The 27,491-nt window shown below is 57.8% G+C and overlaps 1 protein-coding gene across 2 annotated transcripts; it reads right to left on the bottom strand.

The window, feature by feature from the left end:
* Positions 1-72: 72 nt before the first annotated feature.
* EPHB3 (EPH receptor B3) lies at positions 73-14,741 on the bottom strand. 2 transcript variants are annotated; one of them, XM_029960823.1, is made up of 15 exons: positions 14,682-14,741; positions 13,641-14,313; positions 6,407-6,562; positions 5,920-6,255; positions 5,042-5,166; positions 4,715-4,883; positions 4,502-4,607; positions 4,044-4,141; positions 3,745-3,867; positions 3,398-3,645; positions 2,939-3,154; positions 2,699-2,848; positions 2,417-2,610; positions 2,097-2,252; positions 73-1,775 (listed from the first exon to the last, which is right to left on the bottom strand). In XM_029960823.1, exons 1-15 carry the CDS (start codon positions 14,736-14,738, stop codon positions 1,667-1,669), a joined length of 2,916 nt encoding a protein of 971 aa, XP_029816683.1. In that variant the 5' UTR covers positions 14,739-14,741; the 3' UTR covers positions 73-1,666. The 2 variants fall into 2 exon arrangements, with proteins under 2 accessions (XP_029816683.1, XP_029816684.1); XM_029960824.1 differs by having other exon boundaries at positions 4,044-4,096.
* Positions 14,742-27,491: the final 12,750 nt, after the last annotated feature.

The raw sequence follows: 27,491 nt of genomic DNA, 5'->3' as shown, positions 1-27,491 counted from the left end.
GCAACATTCCTGATGGGGGCCAGATTCTGCCCAGGGGGAGCAGAGAAGGAGCAGCACCCTGGGGAGAAGCCTCGGGGCTGTGGGGACCCTCTGGCACTGGGATGGGCAGTGTGCATGCCTGCTCTCCACTTGGCTTTCACATTCAGTGTTTGATTCCCCCAGTTTCAGCCTGACTTGATGAGGGAATGGGGGAAAAAGTTGCTGAGCACCTCTAGTACATTAGATGGAGTTTCCTGACTGGCTCTGCTCTGGGACTCACAACCTCCACCCTATGCACCCCACACGGAGCGCGCTGGGTCTCCCAGCACTGCAGGGTGGGTACATCATCACTACCTGCTCCCCGTGGGACAACCCGAAAACATGACAGCAAGAGAAGACGGGAGCAGAAACGGGCATAGAGCCAGCTTGGGGTTGGCCAGGAGGAAGAAGAGGATGGCCCTGGTGGGCAGCAAAGCTGCAGGCAGCCAGGCCCATCCAATGAGAGCGCGATCGAGCAAAGGAAACTCGGGTAAAATTCTTATTGCCTTTATTCTGCCCATTGCCTCCCACAGTCCTGCGGCCAGCACACACCCACGCACGCATGCACACACTCACGCACACTCAGGCACGCTGGGAGTCTCTCCCTCGGCTCGGAGGAACCGGGCTGCAGTGAATCCTCAGGGAAAGGTGAGTGAGTCTTTTGGCAGCAATCACAGCGTGTGTCAGGAGTGGGCAGCCATGCCGGCGGCACCTGCTCCTTCTGCATAAAAGAGGAGGCTGCGGGAGCCGCGGCCCCGGCGCAGCCCCCACCCCAGCCCCGCTCTCCGGCCCCTCGGGGGGAGCGCGGCTGCCGTCGGTCCGGGGGCGGAGGGTCCCTGTGCAAACGTGCTGACGGCCTCGCTCTGCAGTCCAGAGCCGGCCAGGAGAACCAAGAGGGTAAGAGATGTGGAGCCAGGTAGCTGGTCCCCCTCCCTCCCCTTTCTGCTCCCTCTTTTCTTTTTTTTTTTAATATATCTCTTTTTTTTTCTTTTTTCATTTTTTTTGCCTAACTCCCTGCATAGTAAATCGGGTTCGAGTTCTGGCGTGCAAAGCCAAGAAAGGGAGCGAAGCCTTCCCTTCGGACACGTTCCAGTGCAGACCCTCGGACGGAGGGCTCGCCAGGGCTGGAGAAGAGAAGTGATTGTCTGGGGCTGGTGGCCCCAGCCCTGTCGCTGGCTTGGCCTCCCCCGGCTGCTTCCATTTGAGGACCAGAGTTAGGGAAGGGTTCTGACGTGTCTGATGGACTCAGTGGACGGGTCAACAGTCTGTGGCCTTGGGGAGGTGAGGGAAGTGAGGACTGGGGGGAAAACGGGGTGAAAAGAAATCCAAGAAGCAGAACAACTCTTCAAACCGATGAGCACCGAGACAGGGCGGGAAGCGGGATGTGCCATCTCTGTCCCATAATCCACCTTCAATATGAAGATGTGTTGCTGCCTCGCCGCTCCAGGACATGGGACGAAAAGCTGGGCTCCCTCTCGGCATGAGTGCCTTTGATCCAGGGAAGGGTGTCCAGTCCCATCCCGTCCCAGGCGACCGTCCGAGGCAGAGGAGCGCCGTGTGGAGGGGAAAACGGGAAGCTGGGCTGCACCGCAAACTGAACCTGGTTGGCAGGTTCCCTCGGTCCGTTCCAATGCAGAGTCCCCTGTGGTCAAACCTGCACTGGGAGCGTCTGGTTCATCTGCAGCCTCATGTCCTGAATGCTGCTCAATATCTTCTTCTGGTGCCCTGCTAACGTCACCCCTATCCTCAGCAGGTCCCTGCAAAGACAAGGTGAAGACTCAGCCCCCCACCAACAGCAACATCAGCATGTGGCCCTGCCCCATGTAGCTGCAAGGCTAGGGACCTATCCGTCTGCATTACAGCCCTCTGCTAAGCTCTGGTGCTCCTCTAACACCAGGGGACTAGATGCTGAATCCCAGACCTGAACTCCCTTGGGACTGGATGCTAAATCCCAGCCTTAACTCAGCCAACTACGTGCCCAGGTGGGAGGAGGTGGCTGTCAGAGAGGCAAGTGACAAGGGACACTGTGCAGCAGCCCCAGCCCCAGCCACTTCTCTCCTCTGCAAGCAGGGACTTACTCTGCAGTCATCTGTGCCACCAGGTCAAAGGAGGCAAACCCGGCATTGACAAAGTTCTCCTTGTACCGTCCCATTTTGATGGCATCCAGCCAGTCTCCCACGGTGGTGAAGGTGGTGTAATCCGGGACGGTGCGGTCCAGAAGCGGCTGGGAGATGCTAAAGGGCAAGAGAGCCACAGGTCACAGGCAGCAGAGGGCAGAGAGATGTAACTGGAAGCAGGGGATATTTCTTATCCCTGTCCTCCCACAGTCTATTTCCAACCACTCCAGCATTTCCTGGGCTTGGGGGAAGCCCTGGCTGGAAACAGGAATGCCACTGACCCAGACTGGACGCTGGCGATGACTTTCAGGCTGGCAGCATTGCGGATGAGCTTGTCCAGCGTGTTGACGATCTGTGCAAACTTGGGCCGCAGGTTGCGGTCCCGCACCCAGCAGTCCAGCATCAGCTGGTGCAGTGCAGTGGGGCAGTCCATGGGGGGTGGCAGGCGGTAATCCTGCTCCACTGCATTGATCACCTGCAGAGAGACATGTAGGCTGTGAGCCACCTGGGCTCCCACAGGCAGCCTACAGCCCCCAGTTCCCCGCTCCCCAGAGAGCACTTACGTCCTGGTTGGACATGTCCCAGTAAGGTCGCTCCCCGTAGGACATAACTTCCCACATGACGATGCCGTAGCTCCACACATCGCTGGCTGAAGTGAATTTGCGGTAGGCAATGGCCTCAGGAGCCGTCCATCTGATTGGGATCTTGCCCCCCTGCACAGACACACAGCTCCCTGATTAGCACATACCTGAGGTGTCTCCCCCCACCCCCAGATCAGTGGATCCCTCACGAGTGTCCCATACCAGGGAGCTGGTGTAGGTGGGGTCAGCCGGGTCATCCTCCAGAAAGCGAGAGAGCCCAAAGTCAGACACTTTGCAGACCAAGTTGCTGTTGACAAGGATGTTGCGGGCAGCCAGATCCCGGTGCACGTAGTTCATCTCCGAAAGGTACTTCATGCCAGCAGCGATGCCTCGCATCATTCCCACCAGCTGGATGACTGTGAACTGCCCATCATTCAGCTGCCAAGGGAGAGATCAGAGGGGCTTGCAACCCACCAAACAGACTGAGGAAGGATCCCAATGTGCCACCATCATCTTCCTCCTCCCTAGAGCCACCCCTCTTCTCCCACCCCATGATGTCTATGCAGAGTTTAGCTCCAGGGACTCTAGCATGACAATATAGAGGGGTGGGGAAAGGCTTGGAGTTGCTGTCCCCCATTCACAGCAGTCCCCACCCCAGGGCAGGAAGGTATGGATGCTCACCCGGAGGAAGGAGTCAAGTGCACAGTTCTCCATGAATTCCGTGATGATCATGACGGGGCGGCTCTTGGTGACCACACCCTCCAGGTGGATGATGTTGGGATGGTCGAACTGGCCCATGATGCTGGCCTCGCTCAGGAAGTCCCGCCGCTGCCGCTCGGTGTAGCCCACCTTCAGCGTCTTGATGGCCACAAAGATCTCACGGCGGCCGGGCAGCTTCAGGCGTCCACGACAAACCTCACCGAACTCCCCTGTGGTGGGGAAGGAGAGAGGAGAGCAGCACAGTGAGCCATGGGACAGGGTGGGAGGTGGTAGTCTCAGCAGCTGCTGTGCCCATATCCAGGACTTGCCTGCTCCAATGACCTCCTCAATTTTCACACAGGAGATGTCAATCTCCTTGGCGAATTCCCGAACAGCTTCATTAGGGTCCTCATATGTGAAGGGGTCAATGTACACCTTCGTCCCAGGGGTAACTGCAAAGGCAGGAGTCATGACCAGGAGGGACACAGCACAGGTGACAGATGCCAAGTTACTTGGCTGGCTGTCAGCCCACCCCTCCTTCATTAGCAAAGGCTGTACCTTTGCCTGCGCACAGGGCAGGAATTGGGAGAGAGCAGGCAGAGCCCATTTGCTGGGCTCTCACACTCACCATATTGCTGCAACTTCTCTGTGTACTCAGGGTCGGTGTTGTTGCGTTGCTTCCTGCCCAAAGGAGACGAGAGGAGGTGTTCAGTAACCATCCCTTTCCTGATGGGGCAAAGACATTCACTGCCAGCTTCGAAATCCCAGCATAGACAGTCTATGCCAGAGAGCCTTCCCTCTGGCAGTCTGCGTGCAGAGCCATCCCTCCACCCGAGGTGCTATGGGAGGAGATGGCCTAGTTGTGCTGCAAAGATGGCAGAGCACAGCTCATGCTGGGGAAGGAGACCGGTACAGTCCTTCCACAGAACCCAAGGTCTGGGATCCCTGCATGGCAGGTCCAGTCCTTCGCTCTCAGACTGGAGCTGACAGAGCTCTGCCCGTAGGTCAGGGGAAGAAAGCTCTGTGGCACACAGGAGCAACCCCCAAACCCAGCTCTGAACCCACCCTTCCCTGTAAAGCCAGTACCTGAAGCAGACGATAGCGATCACCACCACAACGATGACGAACACCAACCCTGCTGTGGCCGAACCTACGATCAGAGGCAGTTCCTGGAAAGTCTTGCTGGTGGAGCCTGGACGGATGGAGAGGCAGGAATCAAAGTCAAGCTAGGGAAGGAGCATGCATAGGAGCATGCATAGGAGGGCTGGGGGATGGAGGCAGCCCAGTCCTGGTACCTACCACCCTCTGCAGTTGTCTGAAACTCCGTGGGGAGGCTGTAGCGGCCATATCCAGCCACGGTGCGTGCCCGGACCTGCACCATGTACCGAGCATTGGCCTTCAGCCCATCCAGCCGCACCGAGTTCTTCTGGCTGGTGACTGTGTTGGCGATGCCATCACTCTGGCCTTGCTGTAGGGGAGACATGTGGGCGTCACCTCTGGGAAGCCCTCCCCTGTTTGGTGGCTCCCACATTCCCCAGGGACCATCTCTGCAGTGGCTCCCTTCGCCACAGAGCTGATGGCCAACTAAGAAAGGCTGGAGGAGGGAAAAAGCTGCTCCTGCTTTACCTTCTCCGAGTACTTGATCTCATAGTCAAGAATGATGCCGTTGGGTCTCTCTGGGGGAGTCCATGACAGGGTCATGCTGTTCCCAGTGCTGCTGTGCAGGTGCATTGTCGGCACGGCAGATGGGGCTAGGAAAGAGGGCAGAGGAAGAATGAGCCACTGGTGCCAGGCTCCCCCCCTCCACCATCCCACATCAGTGTAGGACCTGCTTGGATGATCTTGGTGGAAAGGCATGGAAAACACTGGCCTCCCCCAAGTTTCTGTACGGAGGTGTGATCTCAACACCAAGGGGAGCCTCAGAAATAGTACCAAGGCTTCACCCCATGCCTAGCTGCAAACTGGTCTGGGGAAGTGCCCTGCCAGCCCAAACTGGGGCTCCCTCCCTTCCTCCACTTGCCAGGAGCTCCACGCTCCACCCCACCAAGACCCATGAAATCAGATCAGAGCACAGTGGCTGGAGATTACCAGTGTGCTGGAGCAGGGCCAGAGCAGGCGGAAGGAGGGAATGGCAGAGGGAGGGAACGGCTGGCTGCAAGCTTTGGGCTGGTGCTGAGCCTTCCCAGGCCCACAGGGGAGAAATCTCATTTCCTTCCTCCTTCCTTTGCAGCAGGCACAGCATCTCTGGGGTAGGTCCAGGAGCTCCAGAGCTCTCTGGAGCATCTGCCAACCCTACCCTTCTCCACTTTCATGTGTTCTGATCACATCTCCTCAGGAGACATGCGTTAAACGGAGAGGGCAGTTCACCCAGGGGATTAGATGCAGACGTGGAGAGCCAGTTACGCAGCACCACAAAGGACTGCAGCCTCCCAGGCTGTCAGCAGGAAATCTCTGCTCCGCTCTGCGGCAGAGATCCAGCCCCTGCTCCTTGCAGCTCCACTGACCTGCCTGGTTGGTGGTGATGTTGACAGAGGCAAAATGGGGAGGGTAGGGACTCTTGTTGGAGATGCCATTCACAGCCTGGATCTCGAAGGTGTACTGGGTGTGGGCCATCAGGTTGCTGATGTAGATGCGTCGCTCGGTGAGGCCGAGCTGGCGCGGCACGAACTCCACGTTGTCGTCGCAGCGGGTGCACAGGCGCCGCTCCACACTGCACTTCTTGCAGATGACGTTGTAGAGCAGGTCATCCCGCCCGCCCGTGTCCTGTGGCTCGCTCCACTCCAGCACCAGCGATGTCTCGTTCACATTGGAGATGACATTGCGGGGGGCCGAGGGGACGCCTGCAGGGAGAATGGGGGGGTCAGGGATGGCATGTCCTCATGCCCAGCTCATGCCTGGTGTGGGCCCAGCATGCTCTTCCACCCCAGACGTGGACCCTCACCACTTCCACAGCTCCCCTTGCCTCCCCTCCTTGCCCCGGGCAGGACTCACTGGTGCAGGCACTGTCTGCAGGGTCTGTGTCTGCCCGGAAAAAGCCATTTCGACAAGTGCAGACCATTGCTGCTCCAGATGTGGTCCGGCTGTTGGGAGGGCAGGGAGAGCAGGGACCTTCCCCCTGCTTAGACTTGAAGGTTCCTGGGCCACACGCTGGAGAAAGGAAAAACAGACCTGAGTTATAAAGTGAACCCAGAAAGCATCCATTGCCCTCAACAAGGCTGGGGAGATCCTTCCTCACTGCCCTGCCAAATCTTCAATCAGTGGCTTGAAGGCCACTTACAAGTCTTTCCATCACTGTCAGCCATGCCCAGGTATGTAGCACCTCTGGCTGTGCAGAGTGGGCAAGAGTGGGCTGCCAGAGGGCAGGAGCACCAGCCAGCTCAGGCACAGCTCTGCCCAGGAAATGCTGCGCTCCAGCAGCAGGACCACGGTAATTAGAAATGGGAAGAGCTGGTCACCACCAGCAGCACTGGGGGCAGGGCAGTCCATTCAGGAGACCACATCATCGGTTTTGTTTCTTCACTGCTCTTCCCAAGGGTTTTGCCATGCTCCCTTCCCCAGATGGTTTCCCGACCCAGCACGCTCCATAAGGTCATTGATCCATTCTCCGGAATTTGAGCTGGAATTAAGGCTCAAAAGGAAAGGATTTCTCAGCCCTGCTTGCAGTAGCCCCTGTGAGAGGCCTCCACCATCCAAAATCAGCCACTCAGCCCCAAACCTTCCGCCTTGGGCTCTTCAGCCACTTCTCAGTCCCGGGGCGGTGGCACCTCCCGAGGTCGGCTCAAGTGGAGCACTGAGTGAGATGAAAACATTCCTGCAGGTCCTTGGCTAAAGAGCTGCTTCAGCATCACTGCCACCTCCCTCCTCCACTTCCGATCAGGGTCCTTCAAGGAGCCATAAGTCCTGGGATATGGCCTGATTGGCACCACAGGGTGTTTATTTGTAACGAGGGGCACGTGAAAGGATTAACAGCACTTGAGTTGAGGAGCAATGTGGCCTCAGGAACCCAACCCACACCTCAAAATAGCCCAATTTATCACAGTGCTGCCCAAGGAAGTGGATTCTGTGCTCTGTGTTTGCAGCCAGATGAGAGACCTGCTGGTGCCACCTTTGCTTCGGCATAGCCCTGTCCCACCTTCCACCCCTGTCACACGTCACCCTGAAAACAGGAGGAGGTTTCCTGGTGCTTCACCAGGCTGTGGCAAGTGGAAGTTTCCTGCTATGAGGCATCTCCCGTCACCCTCTGTGGAAGTTTTCCGGCTGGTTGCAGCCCCACACGGGGCGTGGAGCGCTGCTGAGTCACACGCTGCCGGGCCGGCCCTGCAGGGACCCGCACGCAGGTCCGGGGTGCTGTCCTGGGCCCCTGGTTTGACCAGACACCGGGAAGTAGAAGCCCCAAGGGAGAAGCCCCACTCCAGCACGGTGCTGCTGGGCAGGGGTATGTGAGAGCAGCCCCTCACAGGGGGTGTCACCCCGCTGCCACAGAGGGGACTGTGTGCTCTCCAGTCCCATTGCCTGCATGGGTGGCAGGAGCTACTTCCTGCTCTCAGGGTGTGAGCCTTCCGGCAAGGAGACTTCTTTGGTCAAAACAGGACCGACCACATGGCTCGACTCACTCCAGTTCCTTGACCTGAGCTCACCCAGCCTCTGGGCCTTCCCTTTGGAAATGAAAGCTTAGCCTGTCTCACTGTGCAGGCTGGAGGGCAAAGGAGTGTGCAGACCTGCTCCTTGGCTAGCAATGGGAGGCCAGCAGGTCCAGGGCTCCCATCTCCCCAGCCTGGGACACCCTGGCCACCACAAAATGGGTCTTTATGTGGACAGCAGATGCCCAGAGGTCGCAGAGCAGCCTCAGCACAGGCAGACCCACCCCAGTTGGAGTCCCGGGCGGTTCAAACTGGGTGGATGCAGATTCACACATAAGGAACCAGATTGTTGAGGAATGAGAGATGACTGAAACCTCTTGGACAGGAATGCTCTGGGCTCAGAAAGCTGCCAAACATGCTTTGGTTATGGAGAGGAGCCCAGATCCATCAGGGACAAAACCCCCTGAAATAACAGGCTTGTTGGGGGGAGAGTGAAGTCAGAGCAACCAGAGCTTGTGTGAAGCTGACAGCCCAAGCATGGCATGGCAGCTAGGGACAGCCAGGTACTCTGCAAAGGATGCAGGAGGGATGAGGGCACTTGGCCTCCTGCACATGCAGTGCCAGCTGGTGCCCAGTGGGTTACAGGCATGGAGGGGACAGTGACCTCCCAGATATGGGAGGAAGGGACAGGCAGAGCTGTCCTGGGGCAGGTGCCTGCCACCCCGCAGGAGTGCCCAGTGCAGGCACAAGGGGTGAAGGTCATTTCTTCACATTCTCATGCTACCCTGGCAGGAGGGGGGAGAGCCATGTCTTAGCCCTGTTAAGCGGGGAAGAGCAGGAGAGGGACCGAGGCCCAGATGCACTCCAGTGTTTAAGTTTCCAACTCTGCTTAATAAATCAGAGCATAAAGACCTCGGTGGCAGCATGACAGCTCTCAGCCGCCACATTTGAAGGCTGTAACCGAGCTGAAAGCTGATCCCAGGTCCCCGGTGGATAAGCCGCTGTGTCATCTCTTCTCTGCAAGAAACTGCCTGTACAACAACCACTGTCTTGGCCGGCAAGCCGCGGAACGAGCCTGGGAGCTCTGGAGTGGGACTGTGACTCCATCCAGCCGGAGCTGGGAAGCCAGGCTCCCCTCTCCCTACTGAGAGCTTTGCATAAGCACTTTTCCTGCTGAAGTGTCCTCAAATAAAATAACAACTCTGAACCTCTGCACACAGATCACATCTCCTGGTGCTGTGCTGCGGTCACCTCTGGGGAGAACATGACAGTCACTGACAGCCACAGGATAACAGGTCAGGGAACCGAAGCGGAGCTCCCCGGCCTGAAGAGGAGCTGCTGGTTTGATGGGAGGGAGAGGCAGTCTGGTCTGACAGCAGGGATCGGCCTCTGAGGGGATTTGTGTGGGGTGTGGGAGGGAGGAGGGCAGTAACAAAGCCCTGCTGCAAAGCTGCCCCTGCACCCTCTATGGAGCATTGCACAGCCGGCATGGCACGGCAACCTTGGCCATCCGGCTGCTTCTGGCAGCCCCTCCAGAATTTTCATCAGTCGCCCACCTCCAGGGCCTGATCCTGCCTCACAGAGCTGCAGCACAGGGCTGGGGGAAGAGGAGGGCACTATTCCCACATACAATCCCCACACTGGTGAATAAAATCCAAGGAAGGGAGCTGAAAAAAACACCGAAATAAAACCTTCCTGGCAGCAGCAGAGAGCAGTGACTCATCCCACAGGCAGCCTCCATTATTGCACGGGATGCAGGCAAGCGGCAACGAACCTTGAGTGCATCCCCAAAACTTTGGGGTTCCCTCCCTTGGGAAAGGCAAGGATAGTCGTGACACATCAGGAAATACTAGCCCCAAACTACCGTGTCTCATGTCTCAACTGCTTTCCCATTCACACTACACTATTCCAGCATCCTTCCAGCTATTTCTCTCCCTGTAGGATGAAGCAGAATGCCTTGCTTCAGCCTAGATAAATTAAACTGATCATATCCCTTTGCCCAACAACCCTGTAATTTCTTTAGAGGCAGCAGCCGGCTTTGCTTGGGACGATCTGTGCTTTATGAACCCGCATGGCTCGCTCCCTTCCCGCTGTCATAAGAGGCTGCAGATGGAGCAGAACTGTGGAAGCAACAGCCTGGCTATAGCTGAGGCGGTAACTCTGTTTTTAAGTCTCTCTTAAAAGGCAGTTATTTAAAAAAAAATAAAGTAATCACACTTTAGGTGAAAATATTTCACACCAGCGCAGTCCAAAAGTGGATGGAGTAAATCTGAAGGGAGGGAAGGGAAAGAGCCCTCAGGGGTTTGAAGTGGCATCCAAAGAACAGGCGGGAAAGCATTTTTTTTCAAGGAAAGAAAAAAATTCAATAAGCAAAGCTGCCTCTCAAGCCACAGTGGGTCACAGGCAGTACAGCAGGGGCAGATTTCCTCGAACGTGTTACAAGTAACCCATTGTGGAGTTGCCTGGCTATAAACCGGCAGTTCTCCCTGCCTTCCCTGCTGCTGCCTTTGATCTGGGAGCCCGGGCAATTAATCCCAGGCAGTTTCACTTCCTGGGTTTCATGCAGCAAGCCCATGTTGCAATGCAAAGCTGCAAACAGTTGGCAAGTCCAATGCTTGCTTGGCAATTTTTTTTTCTTTAATTCAGGGTGATGTTTCCATTAGTCACTGATTGCAAGGGAAATTTATTTTTGCAAAAATTCTGGTTTTGGCCCCAGCTTGACCTGCGCTCACCTACTGACTGTGCCCAAATGTTCAGTGGCTGGTGCCAAGAGAAAAGGGACATCAAAAAGTCTGAGAAATGGGTCTCAGGAAAGTGTGGTGTCAGGCTGGACACTGTCACCTCAGGTGCTCTTATGGTTTGGGTATCCACAGATTGCACCACACAGCTTCAGTCTCCCTCCTGAGTGGGGTGTAGGCTCTGGGGGCACTGTGGTCCTCCTCCAGGATCCCCATGGACATAGGACCAAGTGACAAGGGGGTTCACGGCTCACCCTGGCATGGCAGCCAGCCAGACCCCAAACCTTTCTTTGCGTGAAGCCAGCAACATGAGGGGTGCAAACCCCAATGAATTTGGCATGGGAGCACATGCCCGGGAGCACTTTTAGGGAGTCCCTTGACAGCAGGTCCTCTGAACAGTTTGGGTGCTTGCTAACCAAAAGGAGAAGAGATGGGATTGCAGGGCTTGGCGTGCAAATGCAGTGTGTCCCTGTCTGTGGAGGAATATGGGGGCCTTTGTCCCCCTCCCTGGTCAGCAGCTCTTCTTCATCCTGCAAGAGCTGTCTCTGCAGCTCTGTGTGGCAGGGAGTGTGTGGGAAGCGGCACAACCCCCAGAAGGACCGTGTGCTAATTAAATAAAGATAATGAGGCTGAGAATGAGATGCCAAATCAATGCTGTGGCAACTCAGGACTAGAGCGCCAGGTACCAGCCTGGCGTATCGCCTTACAAAGCATGCCAAAGAATCTGTCTTCAGCTGGGCAGGATGAGCCCTCTGCTCCCGAGGGACTGGGATACAAGCTGCATTGTAACAGGTCTGAATGCAAGGCCTAATCTTGGCTCCGGATGGAGATAAAGAGGAGGAGGAGGAGATCTTCAAAGGCCACTGAAAGTCTGGGGAAAGGGGGAGATTTACAACAGGGCTTATCCCATCTAAGCGGTAACAGGGTATTGTTATTTATTAAAATGCCATCTGGCACTCTGGAGTGCTGCTCGCCCGCTCAGTGAAGCCTCAGAGGGCTCCCCAGGGTGGGAGTGATGAAACCCCAGCTCCGTGGGGCTACATCCACACCTCTCTCCATGATGTGGGGGCCGGGAGCCTTCTCGGTGGTGCTGGACTGTCAAAATGGGATAAGGGAACATCCAGCCAAGAGCAGAAAAGGGAGCTTCAGCTCCAGCTTCTCCCAGCCCTTCTTCAGCTGTTTCCACTTAAAACACACGATCATATGGCGGAAAATCTGATCTTACAAGCGCAGCGCAACTTTCCCAGAGAAACGTGAGGACACTGCCGCTTCTGCCCAGCAAGAAGGCAGGCTGCCGGATGGAGACGTGCCCGTGGCTCAGCATGGCTTCCCTGCCTGCAGCAGAAGAAGCTGGGGCTTGGGGGGAAAATCAAAGGTGCCGGGAAAGCCGCCCACGTGGGGGTCTATCCAGCTTGGGGGATGTGGAGAGTGGACCTCACTCTAGGCTCCAGCGATGCCCTGAGCCCAACTCGAGGAGCCCTCAGTCCTGCCTTGGGATGCCCCAGCCAGGCAGAGACCAGATGCTGGCTGGAAACGGTGTCACCTTGTGCCCAAACCCCACTCCCTGCTGGGAAAGAGCCAACACCCTTTATGGTCCAAGATCTCCCAATCCAAGCAAGAAGGAAACCAGTTCCCCAGGAGCGTGGACCCCAGAGCACAGTTTTAAGTGGGGACGGATGCCTGGCACCAGTGTCCATCTGCCCCAGGAGGAGCCAGATTGGCTGCTCTCAAGAGCGACGTGGGGGCTGGGACACCGAAGTCAGGGCTGTGCTGGCACTGACGGTGCTGGAGGCTCTGGACACCCGGCAGAGCTGCAGCCCTGTGGAGACTGAGCTCTCCCCAACCAGCCACAGCAGCATGGCTGACAGCAACACCACTCCCAAAGCCAACGGAGAGGCCAGCCTGGCCCGAGCCCCACATCACGGGCCGTCCCACATCGTGTGGCCCCTGCCAAAAGCAAAGGGCCAGCGCCAAGCATCCCGTCATCGGTGAGCATGAGGCATCCAGTGCTGGGGGCCCAGCCAGCATCCCACTCCCTGCTCAATGCCTCCAGCCAAGGAGAACAGCGACCTTTCTGCCCTAAACCCCAGCCACCCCAGGGCAGGGTCCTGCCTGCCAGAGAAAGCTCCCAATTTAAAAATCACCCCAAGGGAGAGTAAGATCCAGCCAGGCAGATTTTTCCTTATCAACACACCCAAACTGGGTTAAACTGCAACACCAAAGTTACCGTGGGAGAGCATGGCAACTGCAGGACCCACACAGAGCTATCCTGCTGCTATGGTGGCTCTCCATCCCCAGCATCAACATGTGCAGGATGTGTTTCCCTCTCTTCTGAGCAAGAAGAAGAGGCTTCAGACCCCCTGCCTTCATGCTGCTCCCCACCCTCCCTGCTGCTAGCTTTCAGCACTGTCAGGGGGAGCATGCATCCACGTGGTTTCTCCCACAGCGCAGTGGAGCCCCGATCACCACCAGGGCTTCCGAGTGCCTCTGCACAAGCAGTGTGAAATCACACTTGCCAGGAACAATCAATAGGCTCAGCCACGAGCACTGCAGGAGGGAGAGAGGGGAGATGCTGGATATGGCAGCAGCGGCAAGAGAAAGGTTTTGGTAATGCTCAGGGGCTTAGGTGTGCTGGATCCCTGCTGAGGACCATGCCTGGAGCTGCAAGGAGATGCATCCTGCACTGGTGGTTGCAAACTAGTGTGTCACAGCAGACACCGCACCAGGCCAGGCCACAAAGGCTTTAAGGTTTCCAAGTCAAACTGCAGGCCAGTCCTCTGAGAAACCACCCTGCTCCCTTCTCAGGGAAGAGCCTCCAAAACCAAACTGAGCTCAACACAAAACCACCTCCACCGCGTCAACGCATCCGTGGGGACAAAAGCCATGATCGCTCTGCCATGCGCGTACCTTGGCACTGGGTATCCTTCATGGCCGGCTCGTACCCAGCGGCACACGTACACGCTCCCACAGGTACCATCCACTCGCCGTCACCGTTGCAGTACAGCTTTAGGGGCACAGACACCTCCACCGCGTTGGGGATGCAGGTGCCTGGCGCGATGACCAGAGAAGTGGGCTCGGCCCCCGTTAAAGTCTCCGGGAAGATAGCAAAGCCAGCAATGGTGTTGGAGCATTTCTTGTAGAAAGCCCGGACGGAGATGAGGGACATGCAGGCTCCCAGGTCCTGGAAGGCGAGGTAAAAGCCATTCTTGGAGAGGGGTCCAAAGCTGCGCACCTTGGTGTTCACGCGGCCAGACTCCAGCTTGGAGAAGCTCTCATCTGGGGCAATTGTATCCACTTTGATGTAGGGGTTCTCCATCCAGAAAGGGCTGTTTGCAGAGGCAGAATCCGTGTCTGACTCATAATAGAAGAGGTTGAAGGTCTCTTTGCAGGAGCCGGGGATGTTGGGGATGCTGTTGCAGTCCCGCACAGTGAACTTCAGCTCCACGTAGACACGCTGGACGTCCTGGCGCTGGATGAACTTGGTGCGAAGCCAGTTGTTCTGGTTGGCCTCCCGTACATTGCAGACCTGGTACGTGCGGATGGGGTTCATGGCCTCATCGTAACCGCTGACTTCTTCCCACTGTGAGCGAGAGGGGAAGGGTTAGATCCCCAGCTGGGGACATCAGTGTCACGGACACATCGTGAATGTGGCTGAGGGTGGGGGGGAACAGGCAACAGTCAACAGGGAAGGGCAGCAGCTGCACCTACACCTGTCACAACCCTCCTGGTCATCAAGGTGACTAAGAGCAACCCAGGCCAGGGCCCACAGCACTCCCGCTCTGCTGACACAGAGTCAGGAGGAGATAGTTTCATGAGGCGAGGATAAGCATGGGAGGGAAGGACAAAGACACAGGTCCACAAAGGCACTGGTGAGCAACCCTGATTCCCGTGGGGCCAGGGCCAGCTGTGCCCTTTGGAGGTCAGGACCAGGGCTGGCTCCAAACTTACCCCTGTCTCTGGATGAGTTGTCCAGGCCAACTCAGAGGTCACCCACTTCGTGTCCATCAGGGTCTCTGGAGAGAAAGGAAGGAGAGAAAGAAGTAATTGAAGATGAAGGCCAAGATTAGAGGGAAAAAAACAGGAGGAGTGGGGGAGAAGAAAGCTGAGCCTGACATTTCTGTGGAAAACAGCAACTTGGGGGGTGAGACATGGTGGGAGGAGCGGGAGTGGAGCAGACAGACTCCAGATTTCTCTTCTCCCATCAGGAGTACAGGAAGAGCGAGGCGTCCCCAGAGAGCTGTGCCGGAGCAGGCAAGCAGGACAAGGAGATGGCCAGGCGGTGAGGGGGGGATGGTGATGGGCTGCCACCCCCAGCCACCAGCACAGCCAGTTGTGCCCCCCGGCCAGCACAGGGGGTGCCAGAGGAGGGAAACCGGGCGCCCCCGTCCGCTCCCTCCCCCTCTGCTTTGGCAGGGCGCGTATTTACTGTGGCTGGGGTTGAAAGGGCCCGTTCCCATGACAGGGCGGTGTGGGCCAGGCAGGTTTATCCAGAGGAGGAGGGACTGGCAGGCTGCTCTCCCAGAGACGCCCCACATCACTCATTTTACAAGAGGGGAGAAGAATTTGACCGTCTGGCCAACATTCCTGGAGCAGACTACAAGACAAACCACCCCGGCAGCATTCCCCAAACAGCCCCAGCCCCAGCCTTGGGGGAGCAGGACGCTTGTCTGGGAAGAGCTGCAATTGCAGGCAGCTGTCGCTAATCCCAGGCAGAGCCGCGTGGCTCCACGCGAGCACTGCGTGCAAAAACCAGGAGCAAAATGCAAGGAAGAGAGTACGGCAACAGGCTGTGGAGCCAATGGCCCCGCTGTGGGCTGCTGGCCTTGTGACCCCCACTCCAGGGATGGCCTCTAGGCTGTTTGGAGGGAAGCAGGCACCTGGAGGTTTCTGGATTGCGGGTCTTCTGGAACCTTTTCTGCCTAAGGGGGGTCTAGTGCAAGAAGTGTGCAAATGCCTGGAAACCCTGATGTGCCCAGAGGGGCTTTAGTGCCTGCCCCAAGCAGGACCCTGGACCAGTGCCAAAATGCCTCCCTGATGAGGGCATCCTGCTCCCCAGCTGCAGGTATGGCCCCATCCCAAAGCCCATGCAGCTCCCCAAGGGCTGTCTATCCATCCATCCATCCATCCATCCATCCATCCATCCATCCATCCATCTATCAGCCCACTCAGGCCCAAGATGAGGGGCAGGGAGCCATGGCTCTCTAGCCCCTAGAACCAGCAGTGGGAGCCTCTCACTCTGGCTGGCTGGGGCACAGGACATGCCGGGGCAGCTCAGCTGTGCCGGCACCATGGCTCAGCCCCAGAGTGAGAGGCAGTTTCAACTTCTTTCCCTCCACCCCAGGAAAACCACAGGCTGACCCAGCCAGGGAGGAAGTGTGGAGGAGGAAGGAAATATTCACGCGTTGCAGGGTTTCGGATGAAGCCCGTCTGGAGGTAAACACCTTCCTCCCGCGTCCCACCCCGGGGAGACCCGCCAGCAGCTCCTGCGCCAGCACCCACAGACAGGCCGGGAGCATGGGCTGTGGGTGCCACTGCGGCGCAGATAAACAAGCACATTTGGGGACACGTGGGCTCTCCGACCTGCCTCGCGGTTTGCCAGGTTCCCAGCCAGGCCAGTGAGCCTGCTTCTTGCCCAGGTTGCTTGCCTGGAGCAAACACAAGCACAGTCCTATTGTGGGCTGGTGGCACTGGCAATGGACATGGCAAGGGGGACAGAGGGAGGAAAACCCCTCATGGTGTTAGCTCCCCGGTGAGAGAGGGGCAGGGAGGCAATCTCTACAACAGACATCAGCTCTGATTCGCAAACACAGAGGTGGTTACTGGGTAGCGGCTATTTACTATTTTTCAAAAACACAAACTAGGAGCATCTGGCAAAAACAAAGGCGGAGAAAGAAGGAGCCCTCTGCCAACTGGGTAACGCAGGAGGGCTGGGGCACAGGATGGGCAGGATGGCGCTGGGCACCCATGAGGCAGCCTCTGCTCAGTCCCATGGCACTACCTGCCCAAGGAACACAGCAACACGCCATCCCTGTCTCTTCCCATTTCCCACACCATCAGTTATTGAAGACCAGTAGGAGCCCAAGTGCAGCTCTGTGTGGTCACAAGACCCCCAAGGACGCTGCTGCACTCCCCAGACCCCTGCATGGAGTGGCTACCAGGGCAGGTGGGCAGTGCCAGACAATGGGGGAGCAGGTTCCCGAGTGGAGCTGCCCACAGCTCTCCGAGGGACAGACCCCGTGCTGGCTGCCCTAATAAGGGCACAGCGGTGCCGTGAGGGCCTAGACGTGCCGTGCTGGCGGCAAGCAGAGCCAAGCATGTGCTCGGCGCTGACAGCGCTGTGCTGCCAAGTCCTGGTGCGGATACCCTGTGTGGGTCCAACCAGCGCAGGGCCCCACTGCCGGCATGGGCAGCTGGTGGGTGTTTCTGCAGGAGGAGTGGGGAAGGGATGCCCTGCGTGCTCAGGGCTGGGGCTGCTGATGGATGAGCGGCTGCAGCGGTGAGTCAGGCTGAGGAGATGGGAATCTGGGTGCAGGGTGTGCCCGCAAGCAGAGCAATACAAGGATCCCGTGGCAAGCCATGGCACAGCTTGGACTGACCAGACCATGGGGGGAGTTTGCTTCCCAAACCTGTCCAGGACGTGCGGGAAGCCTCCTGCACTCCATGAGGCTCCATGTAGGAAGCCCTTGCCATGGCAGACGTCCCCTCCAGCAGCGTCCTTCCCCATGAGTGCTGGTCCTGGGCAGAACCTCAGCTTGGACAGGAGGCTTGCTGCCTGCATCCTAATTTGGCAGCATCTGCCATCTGACCAGCAGAGGAGAGAAAAAACTGACAGAGCCAAGTCAGCTGTTGGCGTGAGAGCCACGTAAACCACATGGAGAGAGTGGGAAGAGGAAATAATAAAAATAAAATCACTGAGCAACCCAGCTAAAGGAAACAGGCTGAGTGCAGAGGGCAGAGGGGGTTTCCTGCAGCCACAGGAGTGACCCAGGTGGGGTCAGCAGAGCTTCCCAGACCCTCATAGCCTGCCACAGTGAAGGTCGTGGGTGGATGGCCCCATGGGCTGCTGTGCTGCATGGTCCCAGGGCTGGTGGCACATGCTGGGCTGAGCCACAGAAACTGCTCTCTGCCCATAAAGCTGCCACAGAGATCTCACAGCGGCCTGGGACCGAACCTGTGTCCTCCCTGGGAGGACACAGTGCCCAGGGTGCTAGTGCCAGTGCCCAGGGTGGGGAGCCCAAGCACTGAGCTTCAGTGGTTCAGGAGCACACAGCTGCTCTCTCCCTCCAGTGCAGGGTGCCAGAGGTGGGCTGAGAAGCGTCCCGGCACAGTTCAGGTTTGCAGGTGCTTTGAAGGGACGTGAACGGTGTCAGGGCTGGCTCAACAGTGAGTCAAAGACACTTCAATCCCGCACGCCACAGAGAGAGCCTGGTCCCATTAGTCAACGGGAAATTGGCTCCCAATTTCACCAGCTTGGGGAAGTCACCCTAAGGCTTGCTTTATCACTGTCTGCAGTGCCGGGAGTTGTCCTCTCCTTACCTTCAGCTGGGCAAAAGCAAGGGATGGAGCAGGAGCCTCGCTATGCTCAGCGAGTGCAGATGGTCATGGTCAACCCCACATAAAAGCAGTTCCATGGCAGAGTGGGATCAGGGACAGGGAAAGAGCCTTATTCCTCGGTTAGGGCTTTGAGCATCACTCCAATTGCCTCTTCCCTGCCCTGCAAGTCTCCTCCCAGGCACACCCTGTGCTGCGAAGACAAGGGGTACCCCCAGCAGCCCTTCCATCACCTCCACAGAGTCCCCAGCAGTTCACTAGGTGTTTGAAGCCCTGGCAAGGACCCATCTGGAGCCAGGGACCTCTTTCTCCTGGTGCAGAGGCTCAGGAATGCAGCGTGCATGGTCTGAGGCCAGCGAAAACGTTTGAACTCCCCCCTTAAGAGGCCCAGAGAGCCCGTCTCGCGCTGTTGAGCGGCAGACGCGCGCGGCAGCAATGGCTGAGCCAGGAAAGGGGGGGAGAAATATCAAAATTCTTTCAAGATGAAGCCACTGGGGAAGACTCAATCGTCTCCACCAACAGGCTCCAATTTGAACGCTCTCTCCTTTGAATACAGGGACTGATGGCTTTTATCAGGATGTGCTGGCAACATAGAACACCAGCTCCTAGACCCAGTGAGGAGAAGGCAGCTCACGCAAGTCCAGAGCATCCTGGAAGAAGGCAAAGGAGGGAAGTTACTAAAGACGCCCACGCAGCTTTGCTGCAAACAGAGGAACCTGTTCTACAACGTGTCCATGCTCTCTGGGAGCTATGCACACCATGGCACCATGGTTGCAGGAGCTCAGTGTGGGATGAGTGGCTCGGACTGGCCATATGGGCCACTTGCCCCATGCTGAGCTCCTGCAGACACCATCGATGGCTGGACCATTTGCCCCAGGACATGCCCCACCATGGTGGTTGTTCATAGTGGTGTTGGATGCCTCTCCGCCTTACTGCCATGCTTTTCTCCTCTGTAAGAAAAAGCAGCTTGTTTAGGGATGTATTTTAAATCTTGGTGACTGCCTGCTAGTCAAAAAGCCACCGAAAGGGGCATCTCCCGGTATATTTTAATTTCCTTCTTGGTTTTGAAGATAATTACGGCAGGAGCGAGTGGCCTCGCATGCTCCCCATTCAAGCACCTATCGGTACAATTAATCCCGGCACTGTTCTGAGCAGCGGCACAAAGGGCCTTTGGTGTAAGGTCCTTTATCTGGGAACAAAGAGCTGCCTGTGGGAGAGAACCTGAGGTTGCACTTTTCCCGCTGACAAGCGTTTCCCGTACACAAAAGCTGAGCCACACCGAGCGCCCTGAGAGCACGTCAGGTCTGGGAGACCCCGCAACATGTTTTCTTGAAGCATGCAGCTCACCCAGATCCCTCCTCCTCCAGGAGGGTTCTTTCCTTTCTGACCCCAGCTAAACCCTGTATCCATCCTCCTGGGCAGGGGATGTCCCTGTTCCAAGGCTAGGGGACTTCATGTGCTGCCTGCATTGAGGAAGCTCTCCTGTCCAGCTCGGCCCACCATGCTCCGTGGATGGAGCACACCACAGACAGCAGCTTTGGAGCCGTCGTGTGCACAGGAGGTGGTATGCTGGGAGGTTTTGGCACTTGGCAGCCCCTTGTGCCAGAGCTGCACTGCAGGGAGGGGAGGCTCTTGCTGATGCAGCTGAGAGCCAGGAGAGCAGGGAGGGAAACTGAAGCCAGGGAGGGAGGCAGCAGGCAGGGCATCAGTGGACTTGGCAGCACCGGGGGTGGGCAGAGGGTACCCATGGCGGAGGTGCCAGGCGTGGGGTTTGAGAGCGTGGGGAAGGTTCCGGCAGGCGCTGTCTGCCAGCTCCCTCTGCAGGGACGGGGCTGGCAGCACTGTCAGCATGCTGTACAGCCCACATGCCCTCGTCCTGCCCTCTCTCCCGGGGACCCTCTGCATGCCTGCCCACCTGAGCATCCAGAGCAAGGCCAGGGGGCTGTGCTAGTCCCACCCTTGCCCTCCCTGGCTGTCAGGCCAGGCAGGCCAGGCGGTGCGGTTCAGCCCAAGGGAAGGGCTGGAGCACTCCCTATCACCGCCCACGCTGGGAACCTGTCCTTATGCCGAGTAGGGCGCCTGCTGCTCCCCAGTGCCGAGGGGGAAGACGCAAGGCTGCCGTGGGAGCCGGCCTCCCACTTCCTTCCTCTCCAGGGGGACATGGGAGCTCTGACCACCCAATCCCACCAGTGTGCACTTGCCCCAGGTCCAGGGCAAGCCAGTGAATTGTCAATGAACTGGGAACAAAGGGAAGAGAGGAGGGGAAAAAAGAGAAAAAAAAGAAAAAGGGCCTGTATCACAGCTGTGGCCCTTCATGCCAAGGGCGTTTGGCCCATCATCAAAGGGGATCGGATTTGCTGAGGCAAATGATGACACATCCACTTCAAGCGGGGCAGGTTCTGCCTGCTGCTGGAGGCGAGCCACCAGAGTGAAGAAGTACTGTGGGCACTTAATAATAGACTCATTATTTCTGCATTATGGCAGGGCCCAGAGGCCCCAACTGAGATTAAGGTCCCTCTGCACACACACCGCGCATGCACGTGCAAAGGCAGAGGCAGTCCCTGTCTGGAGAGCCCAGCCAAGGGTGGGCAGCACTGCCAGTCCCGGCACCATTCACCATTGCTGGTTCCAGCCCTGCCAATACCATGGTAAGTTCACAGCAGGGCCCAAGACTGCCATTCCAAGGATGCTCCAAGGATGCATCCTCTATTTCCCAATTCCACACCTGCACTGGGGTATTAACTTTATGCCAGGAGACAGTCCCATGGCTCTGAGCCATTGGCCTTCTGCATCTTCCTCACAGTCCCCCCATCCGACCCCAACGCCCTTCACCTTCTGCACGGGCCAGATCCAGCTTTCAGATGAGCGGGAGCTGCCTGGCACACGGGATGGAGAGGGACAGGAGCACTCCCTCCATCCAGCCCTGCCTTGCCATCGACCCACTGGCCGCTAACCGGCTGAAGAGGGTTTTCCGGTCGTGTGCTCCTCGCCAGGAGCTGTTTCCTGACGGCCATGAGACAGACTGAAGCATGTGAGGGAGGACAGGTGCCAGTTCTGCAAAAGGCAGATCAAGTGGCAGTGCCTGGGATGCGGGAAGGGATGGGTGCTCCTTTCCTCTTGGTCACGCACCAGATGGAGGCAGGGAGGGCAGATTTCTGCCATTTCACGAGCAGGGTCATGCCTGTTCCAGCACCCACCAGTATCACACTGTGTGCACCCCCCTCCAAAGCGCTGCATTCAGAGCCTGGGACTTTTGCAGGACAGCAAGCTCCCGCCCTCCAGTTGCACGCCAAAGACACGTGCAGCCTGCTGCCCAAACCCTGCCAGGTCCCGCTGCCAGGTCCCGGTCCTGCAAAAAGGCTGTACTGACGCTGGGAGAGGACGGGAGCCAGCTGCTTGAGTCCAGCCCTGCACTGCAATTACTGTTCTATTAATACCACGGGAATTTCGGATGTCAGAGCCCAGTGTGCTACACCAGGGTCAGCTTGGCCAAGGAAGAGCTGCCATCCCTGCCCATGTGGTGGATGCACCTTGGTACTCTCTGCTTCAGCTTGCCCAGGAGGAAAAGATGCTTTTCCTGTGGCAGGCTGTGGGCAAGGGGAATGGACAGACCCCACAGACAGCCTCTCATTCCTGCTGCCTGACAGCCTGCTGCCAGACACACTGCTGGCCTTAAAATGATTGCTGCTCACTTGGGATAGGAATGTCCCTGCCTGGCCCCAGGGAAGGGGCTGCTCACTGCAGCTCCCCGCCATGGGGACAACGTGACCAGCCATGCCAGGCAGGCAGGACCTCTACAGCCAGCAGGCAGGACAGATTTATAGGTCACCGTCCCCAGCAGGAATGGCCATGCCTCTGTCCTCCACTGCCACAGAAATAACTCATCCGATCAGGACATGCCAGACCTGTTCGGGCTGAGAATGCCATTGACTAGGACATAGGCAGGAAATGGGCCTGCAAAGCCACCCTTGTTTCCAGGACATGCTATGATAGGGACGTTCCTGCCACCTCTCTCTGTGACCCCACTGCCCTGTGGCCATGGTTTCACGGGGCAGGCATCCCCACAGGGCCATCAAGGTGAGCCGGGCTGGTGCGGGTGGATGTAGAGTCCCAAAGTCCCTGGGGGAAGGAAGAAAAGGCAGTCGGTGCTGCAGACCTGTCTCCGCAGGGCAACTGTTTGCGGCAGGCTGAGATCCAAAAGGCCCCTCTCTCCCTCCAGCTCCATTTTTTCCAGGTTGTACTTTTGGAAAGTGCACAGAGAAAGAGTAATGATATTTAAAAGAAAAAAAGCTCCACCTCTTCCCCAAAAAAGGTTACTCAGTGCACATCCAAAGGCTCGCCCCACAGACGGGTGGCTCGGCTGCCAAGCTCCATCCCATCCCGGCAGCGCAGAGCGGGAGTTTCTGCCAAGATCTCCCTCCTCTCTACTGCCTGGGGCAGTTACCCAAATCTCTGCACTGCTCTTTGCTCGCTTCCTCAGCTCTCTGAGAGCACCAAGCCCATCTGGAACTGCTTAAACCCAAATATTGCCCCCCCCCTTCCCCACCTCCCCCACCCCCAAAGTCAGATTCTTCCAGAGTTAAAACAAGCACAGAGTCAGGAGGGGGTGCCGGGCCGGGCTGACTCGCTCCTTCATTTCAGTTTAATTTCTGGGGAACTAGAATAAATCTGTTCCTGGCGATCGTTCAAGCCCTGCACATTTTTCTCATTAATAAAAAAAGGCCTTGGATAGCACGCCGCGTGTGCATGCCCCCCCTCCCGGCGGGGTCCCCCATGTGCCCCAGCCCTCGCTGGGCAGGCGCTGAGCACCCAAGAGACAAGCAGGACTGGGTGAGGGAACATGGGGACAACAGTGTCCCTTCCCCAGGACAGGGATGGGTTTTGGCAGCCCTGTGCGATGGCCACACCTCACAGAGGAACAGGGAGGCTCAAATCCCCTCGCAGCTGCCGCTGGGGAGAAGAGTCCTGGGGGAGGGCTCCCCTGAGAGGGGACATCCCTGCTGCCCACCCCTTCGGCATTGCAGCCCCTGCAGGGCCCCCGGGGCATTCCTGGGGAGGGGGGCTGGGAAACAGGTGTTTGTCAACAGTTCCTGCCACATGCATGAGAAACACCAGGCCCTGCAGTGCAGCGGGGCTTAGCGATGGGCAAAAATAAAATTAAGAGACCCCTACAGCAAAATCCCCTCCGCCCCAGCCCGGGACCCACAGCCAGCACACGCTGGCATGCGCATGGAGAGCGGCCGTGGGGCCGGCGCTCGGCCCTGCCGCCGTCCTCCAGCTTCTTCCCAAGATGGCTCCCGTTCCTCTTCAGCGGGGCGGCCATGCGAAGCCAGCACTGGGCTCGCTCCCTCCTGCCTCAGGGAGCACGGGCTGGAGGGCTGGGCTGCACTGAGGGAAAAGAGGGCACCAGGGGAGGGATGCAACCCCTCTGGGAAAGGTGGCACCGTGGGAAGAGCTGCAATTGCAGCAATGGGGATGTCGCCCCACTCCCAAGCTCAGCACCGGAACTCCTCCGTGGCTGTGCCGAGGGTGGGTGATATCAGTGCCCAAGCATGGGAGGATGAGGGTTCACCAACAGTGCCAAGCCTGCCCCTCTGCAGGCAGGACACCCACCTGCCCGCCCTACAAAATGGCTCCCACATAAGAGTTCAGCTCTGCAAGGGAATGGCCCATGCCCTGCTGCCAGCACCGCCCAGCCTGAGCACAGGGCTGGGTTTGGAGCAACAACAACAACAAAAATGCAACAAAAAAACCAAAACACGCATTTGAATGGGACAGTCCCAGTCGGGTGGGAGTGTCACTGCAACAGGCTGCCTGGCCTTCAAGGTGGCCCATCCCCTGGGGTGTGGGGTTGTACCTGGCTCTTTGAGGAGGGGCATCCCCATCCCCACCATCCCCCAAACACTTCATGGAAATACACTGGACCTAGAAACAACACCAACTCATTATGGCTTAAACCACAGAGAAGTTTGTGGCTGCTCCACCATGGCCCTTGGGTACAGTCCCCCTTTCCCAGGGTTCTCCTTGGGGAGGAGGCTGACACCCACCCTGCGGTCTGCACCAGCTGGGAACGGGGATCCCGACCCCGGGGCCGCCCCAGCACCCTTCCCCCAGCACAGCTCCCAGGCGGAGACGCTTAATCCTGACAAACCAGTTTGACTCAGCACAACAGGAACAGCTACAATTTTAAAAACATGCAAGTCTGTGATTCAGATTGCTGGGGCTGTTTTAATTAAACAGCCAAGCTCCCCTGCTCCAGCGGCAGCAGCAAACGGCTCACGGAAAGAAAATGCAACCAACTGGTTTCCCCAAATATCTCTTGCAGTAAGTCATCGCAACAAAACAAGGAGTTTCGGTTCATTCCTTAAAAACCAGAGGCCGCTATTCCCAATCGCAAGGGCCAGGCAGAAATGGTCCCACAGCCGCAGCCTTGCTGTACATTAAGGGAGAAACGTGGGGCCGCAAACGGACCCCAGTGCTGCAAGTTTTCCCTCTCCCCAGCTCTCCGCATGCTCCGCCTGACACAAAGGAAAGCCCTTCTCCTCCCCTCCTCGGGAACACGGACAGGCAGGCTTCCTCGAGTGCAGCTTTTAGTGAGGAACGGGAGATTTAATGAATCCAGCGAGTGTTGCGGAGCCCCACGACCCGCTTCCCCTCGCAGCCCTACCCCAAGCATCAATAAAACAGCAGGGCCAACTTGCCCCATCGCCCCGCCGAGAAATATGCCATTTCTGTGAAAAGTAATTAAACGGAAAGCAAATCTCCCTGCCAAGAAAATACCTGGCAGTTCCAGCACAGGGGTCAATTAAGTAGGGGTTTGCTGGTGCTGAGAGGAGCGTGGTCAGACTGTGTAACACCCGGCTGGGGTCTGGGAGTTGCCACTGGGCAGAACTCAGATGAGGAAAATCCTGCCTAGAAATCCTCCTGTACTGGGGGCTTCGGCTATTTCACTGGAGCCTGAGTAGGCTTGGGACTACGTGCAGCAACACAGTGCTTCTGCACAGGGGTTCGTGGGGAAGCACGTGGGAAACCCCAAGTTTAAATGGAGTCCTGGATCCAGAGAGGCTGTTCAGGGCAGAAGCTGCCTGGCAGAGCAGTTCCTTAGGAGAGCAGGTCCCTGTCCCAGCCCACCTGCACCCCCAGGGCAACAGGCAGATCCAGCCTGTGGCTGTCCACACTCCCTTGGGCCAGGGTATTTTGAAGCCTGGGGTTTTACCCTCGGATGGTCAGCAAGGGCCTGGAACGCAGCACGTTCCCCATGCTGTTCCACCGCGTCCGCTCCCCACAGGGCCTCTGCTCCCACAGCCCTGCTCGAACAAACTCCTCAGCTCAAACCCCTGCACTGGAGAAAGGATCCGCTGTTGCCCCTGGATAGAACATTCCTTCTGCAGCCGGCCTGGGGACTGCTGAACCGGAGAAGAAAAACACATTGTGACTTCAAACAGACCCAGCGCACTTACAGGATCTGGAGAGAAACCATTTTCTCCTCGGCAGCACAAAGCCCTCACTGAGCTGCTGCCGAGTGTGGCTTTTCCCCTCCACCCCCGTGGGGCCTTGTAAAGAAACCCAACTCCCTGCCATCCCCCCGGGAATGAGGAGCGCCATCCAGCCCCAAAGCCCCCTGCCCTTCCAGCCCAGCACCAGCCGCAAGACCAGCCTGTTGCCCCTCGGAGGGGACGGTAAAGTGGCCGGGTCTGGGGACCGCTCGCTGCTGTTCTCTGCAGGATGTGTGTGCAGATTTACGGCCACACCAGATTTATGATCAGCACTAAAATATCCGAAGAAACGTGCACGTGAGATTTACAGTAACCGCTGGAACGCGCCGGTCCCCATCAGGAAGCAGCGTTGAGCGCGGACAGAAATGCCCAACGCAGCAGAAGCGCGGGAGCTCGCTGACCGTGATGTGAGCAGCGGCTTCCCAAAGCTGGGCAAGGCAGAAGCCTCTCCGGGCCAGCTGAAACTTTCCTTCCAGCTCGAACAAGAGCAAAGGAGAAAAAAAAAAAAAAAAAAAAAAAAAGAAGAGAATCCCAGGGGAATCGGGGCCAGCCCCAAAAATGCTGGGTGGCTACCAGTCAGCCCTGAAGCAGTCCCACTGGGTTGGCACACAGCTGGGCCCTGACCTCTTGGATGGCGTGTTCGGCCCCTGACCCCTCCACACGTTCGTGAAGCTGAAAAAAAATTAGCGACTCCTCAGCAGGGGCTGTTTATTTTCTCTCCATCGGACTCTTCCCATTGCTCCATCCCCAGTCAGTGCTGGGGCTCCCTGCCTCCCCCGGGACACACTAAACAGTGCCCAGGTGATGCTTGCTGGTGTTGCCAGCCCCCATGTCGGCTATCCTTCCCCAATTCCCAAACCGCTGATGGGAAGCAGGTTGCAAGGCACTGCCTGCAAGCGAGGGGCCCCACTGGGCTCTCCGCCCGCAACTTCATCCTCCGACACCTCTCCAGCAGGCAGGGATCCCCGGGTGGGTGCTCGAGAGCCTCCATACCGGGAGGGCTGGGTGCCAGTGGCTTCCCCTTCTGCTGCGGGGCTCCCGCTTAGCCAGGAGCTCATGGACCCGGCAGGCCCACCAGCTCTGATTCCTACGGCGTACAAAGGAGAAGGGTTTTTAATTTTTTTCCCCCCTTTTAAAGGAGAAAAAACCAAATCGAAGGGAGGGAGGATGAAAAGGAACTCGGGCAACAAGCATCCCCGAAACTTTCTACAAAGCCCAAAGCCGGAGGAAAGATGTCCCCCCATCCACCTCAGGGGAGATGGGGCTCCTGCCCACGGCCACCCCCGGGGCCGCGGCCTGAACCCCGCAAAGCGGGGCGACGGCAGCGCGAGCCCGAGCACGACACCGCCTCCGAGCAGCTCCCGCCGCCCTCCGCCCGGGCGGAGGCACCCACAGCTCCGCTCCAACGGGGCCTTCTCCCTTCTCTCCCTCCCTCCTTCCCTCCCTCCCTCCGGCAGTGGGTTCGGTTACCGGACACCGGAGCGCCGCCGCTCCTGGCACTCCTGGCCAGAGCCCTGCATACTTTGTGCCGAGACAAAAACCCGTCCGGGCCCCCTTCTCTTCCTCCCCTCCGGCGCGACCCGCCTCGCCCGTCTGGGGATCCCCAGTCCCTCAGTGGGGCCAAAAGCCGCTTTCCTCGCTCAAACCTAGGGGTGCTTTGACACCCCGCGCACCGGGGTTCATCCTTCGAGGGGGGAGGATTAGTCTCCGT

The sequence above is a fragment of the Manacus vitellinus genome, unplaced genomic scaffold (genome assembly GCF_001715985.3).
Source record: "Manacus vitellinus isolate BGI_N305 unplaced genomic scaffold, ASM171598v3 scaffold_29_pilon, whole genome shotgun sequence".
Taxonomy (NCBI): domain Eukaryota; kingdom Metazoa; phylum Chordata; class Aves; order Passeriformes; family Pipridae; genus Manacus; species Manacus vitellinus.
This window is presented reverse-complemented; position numbering and strand designations above follow the sequence as displayed.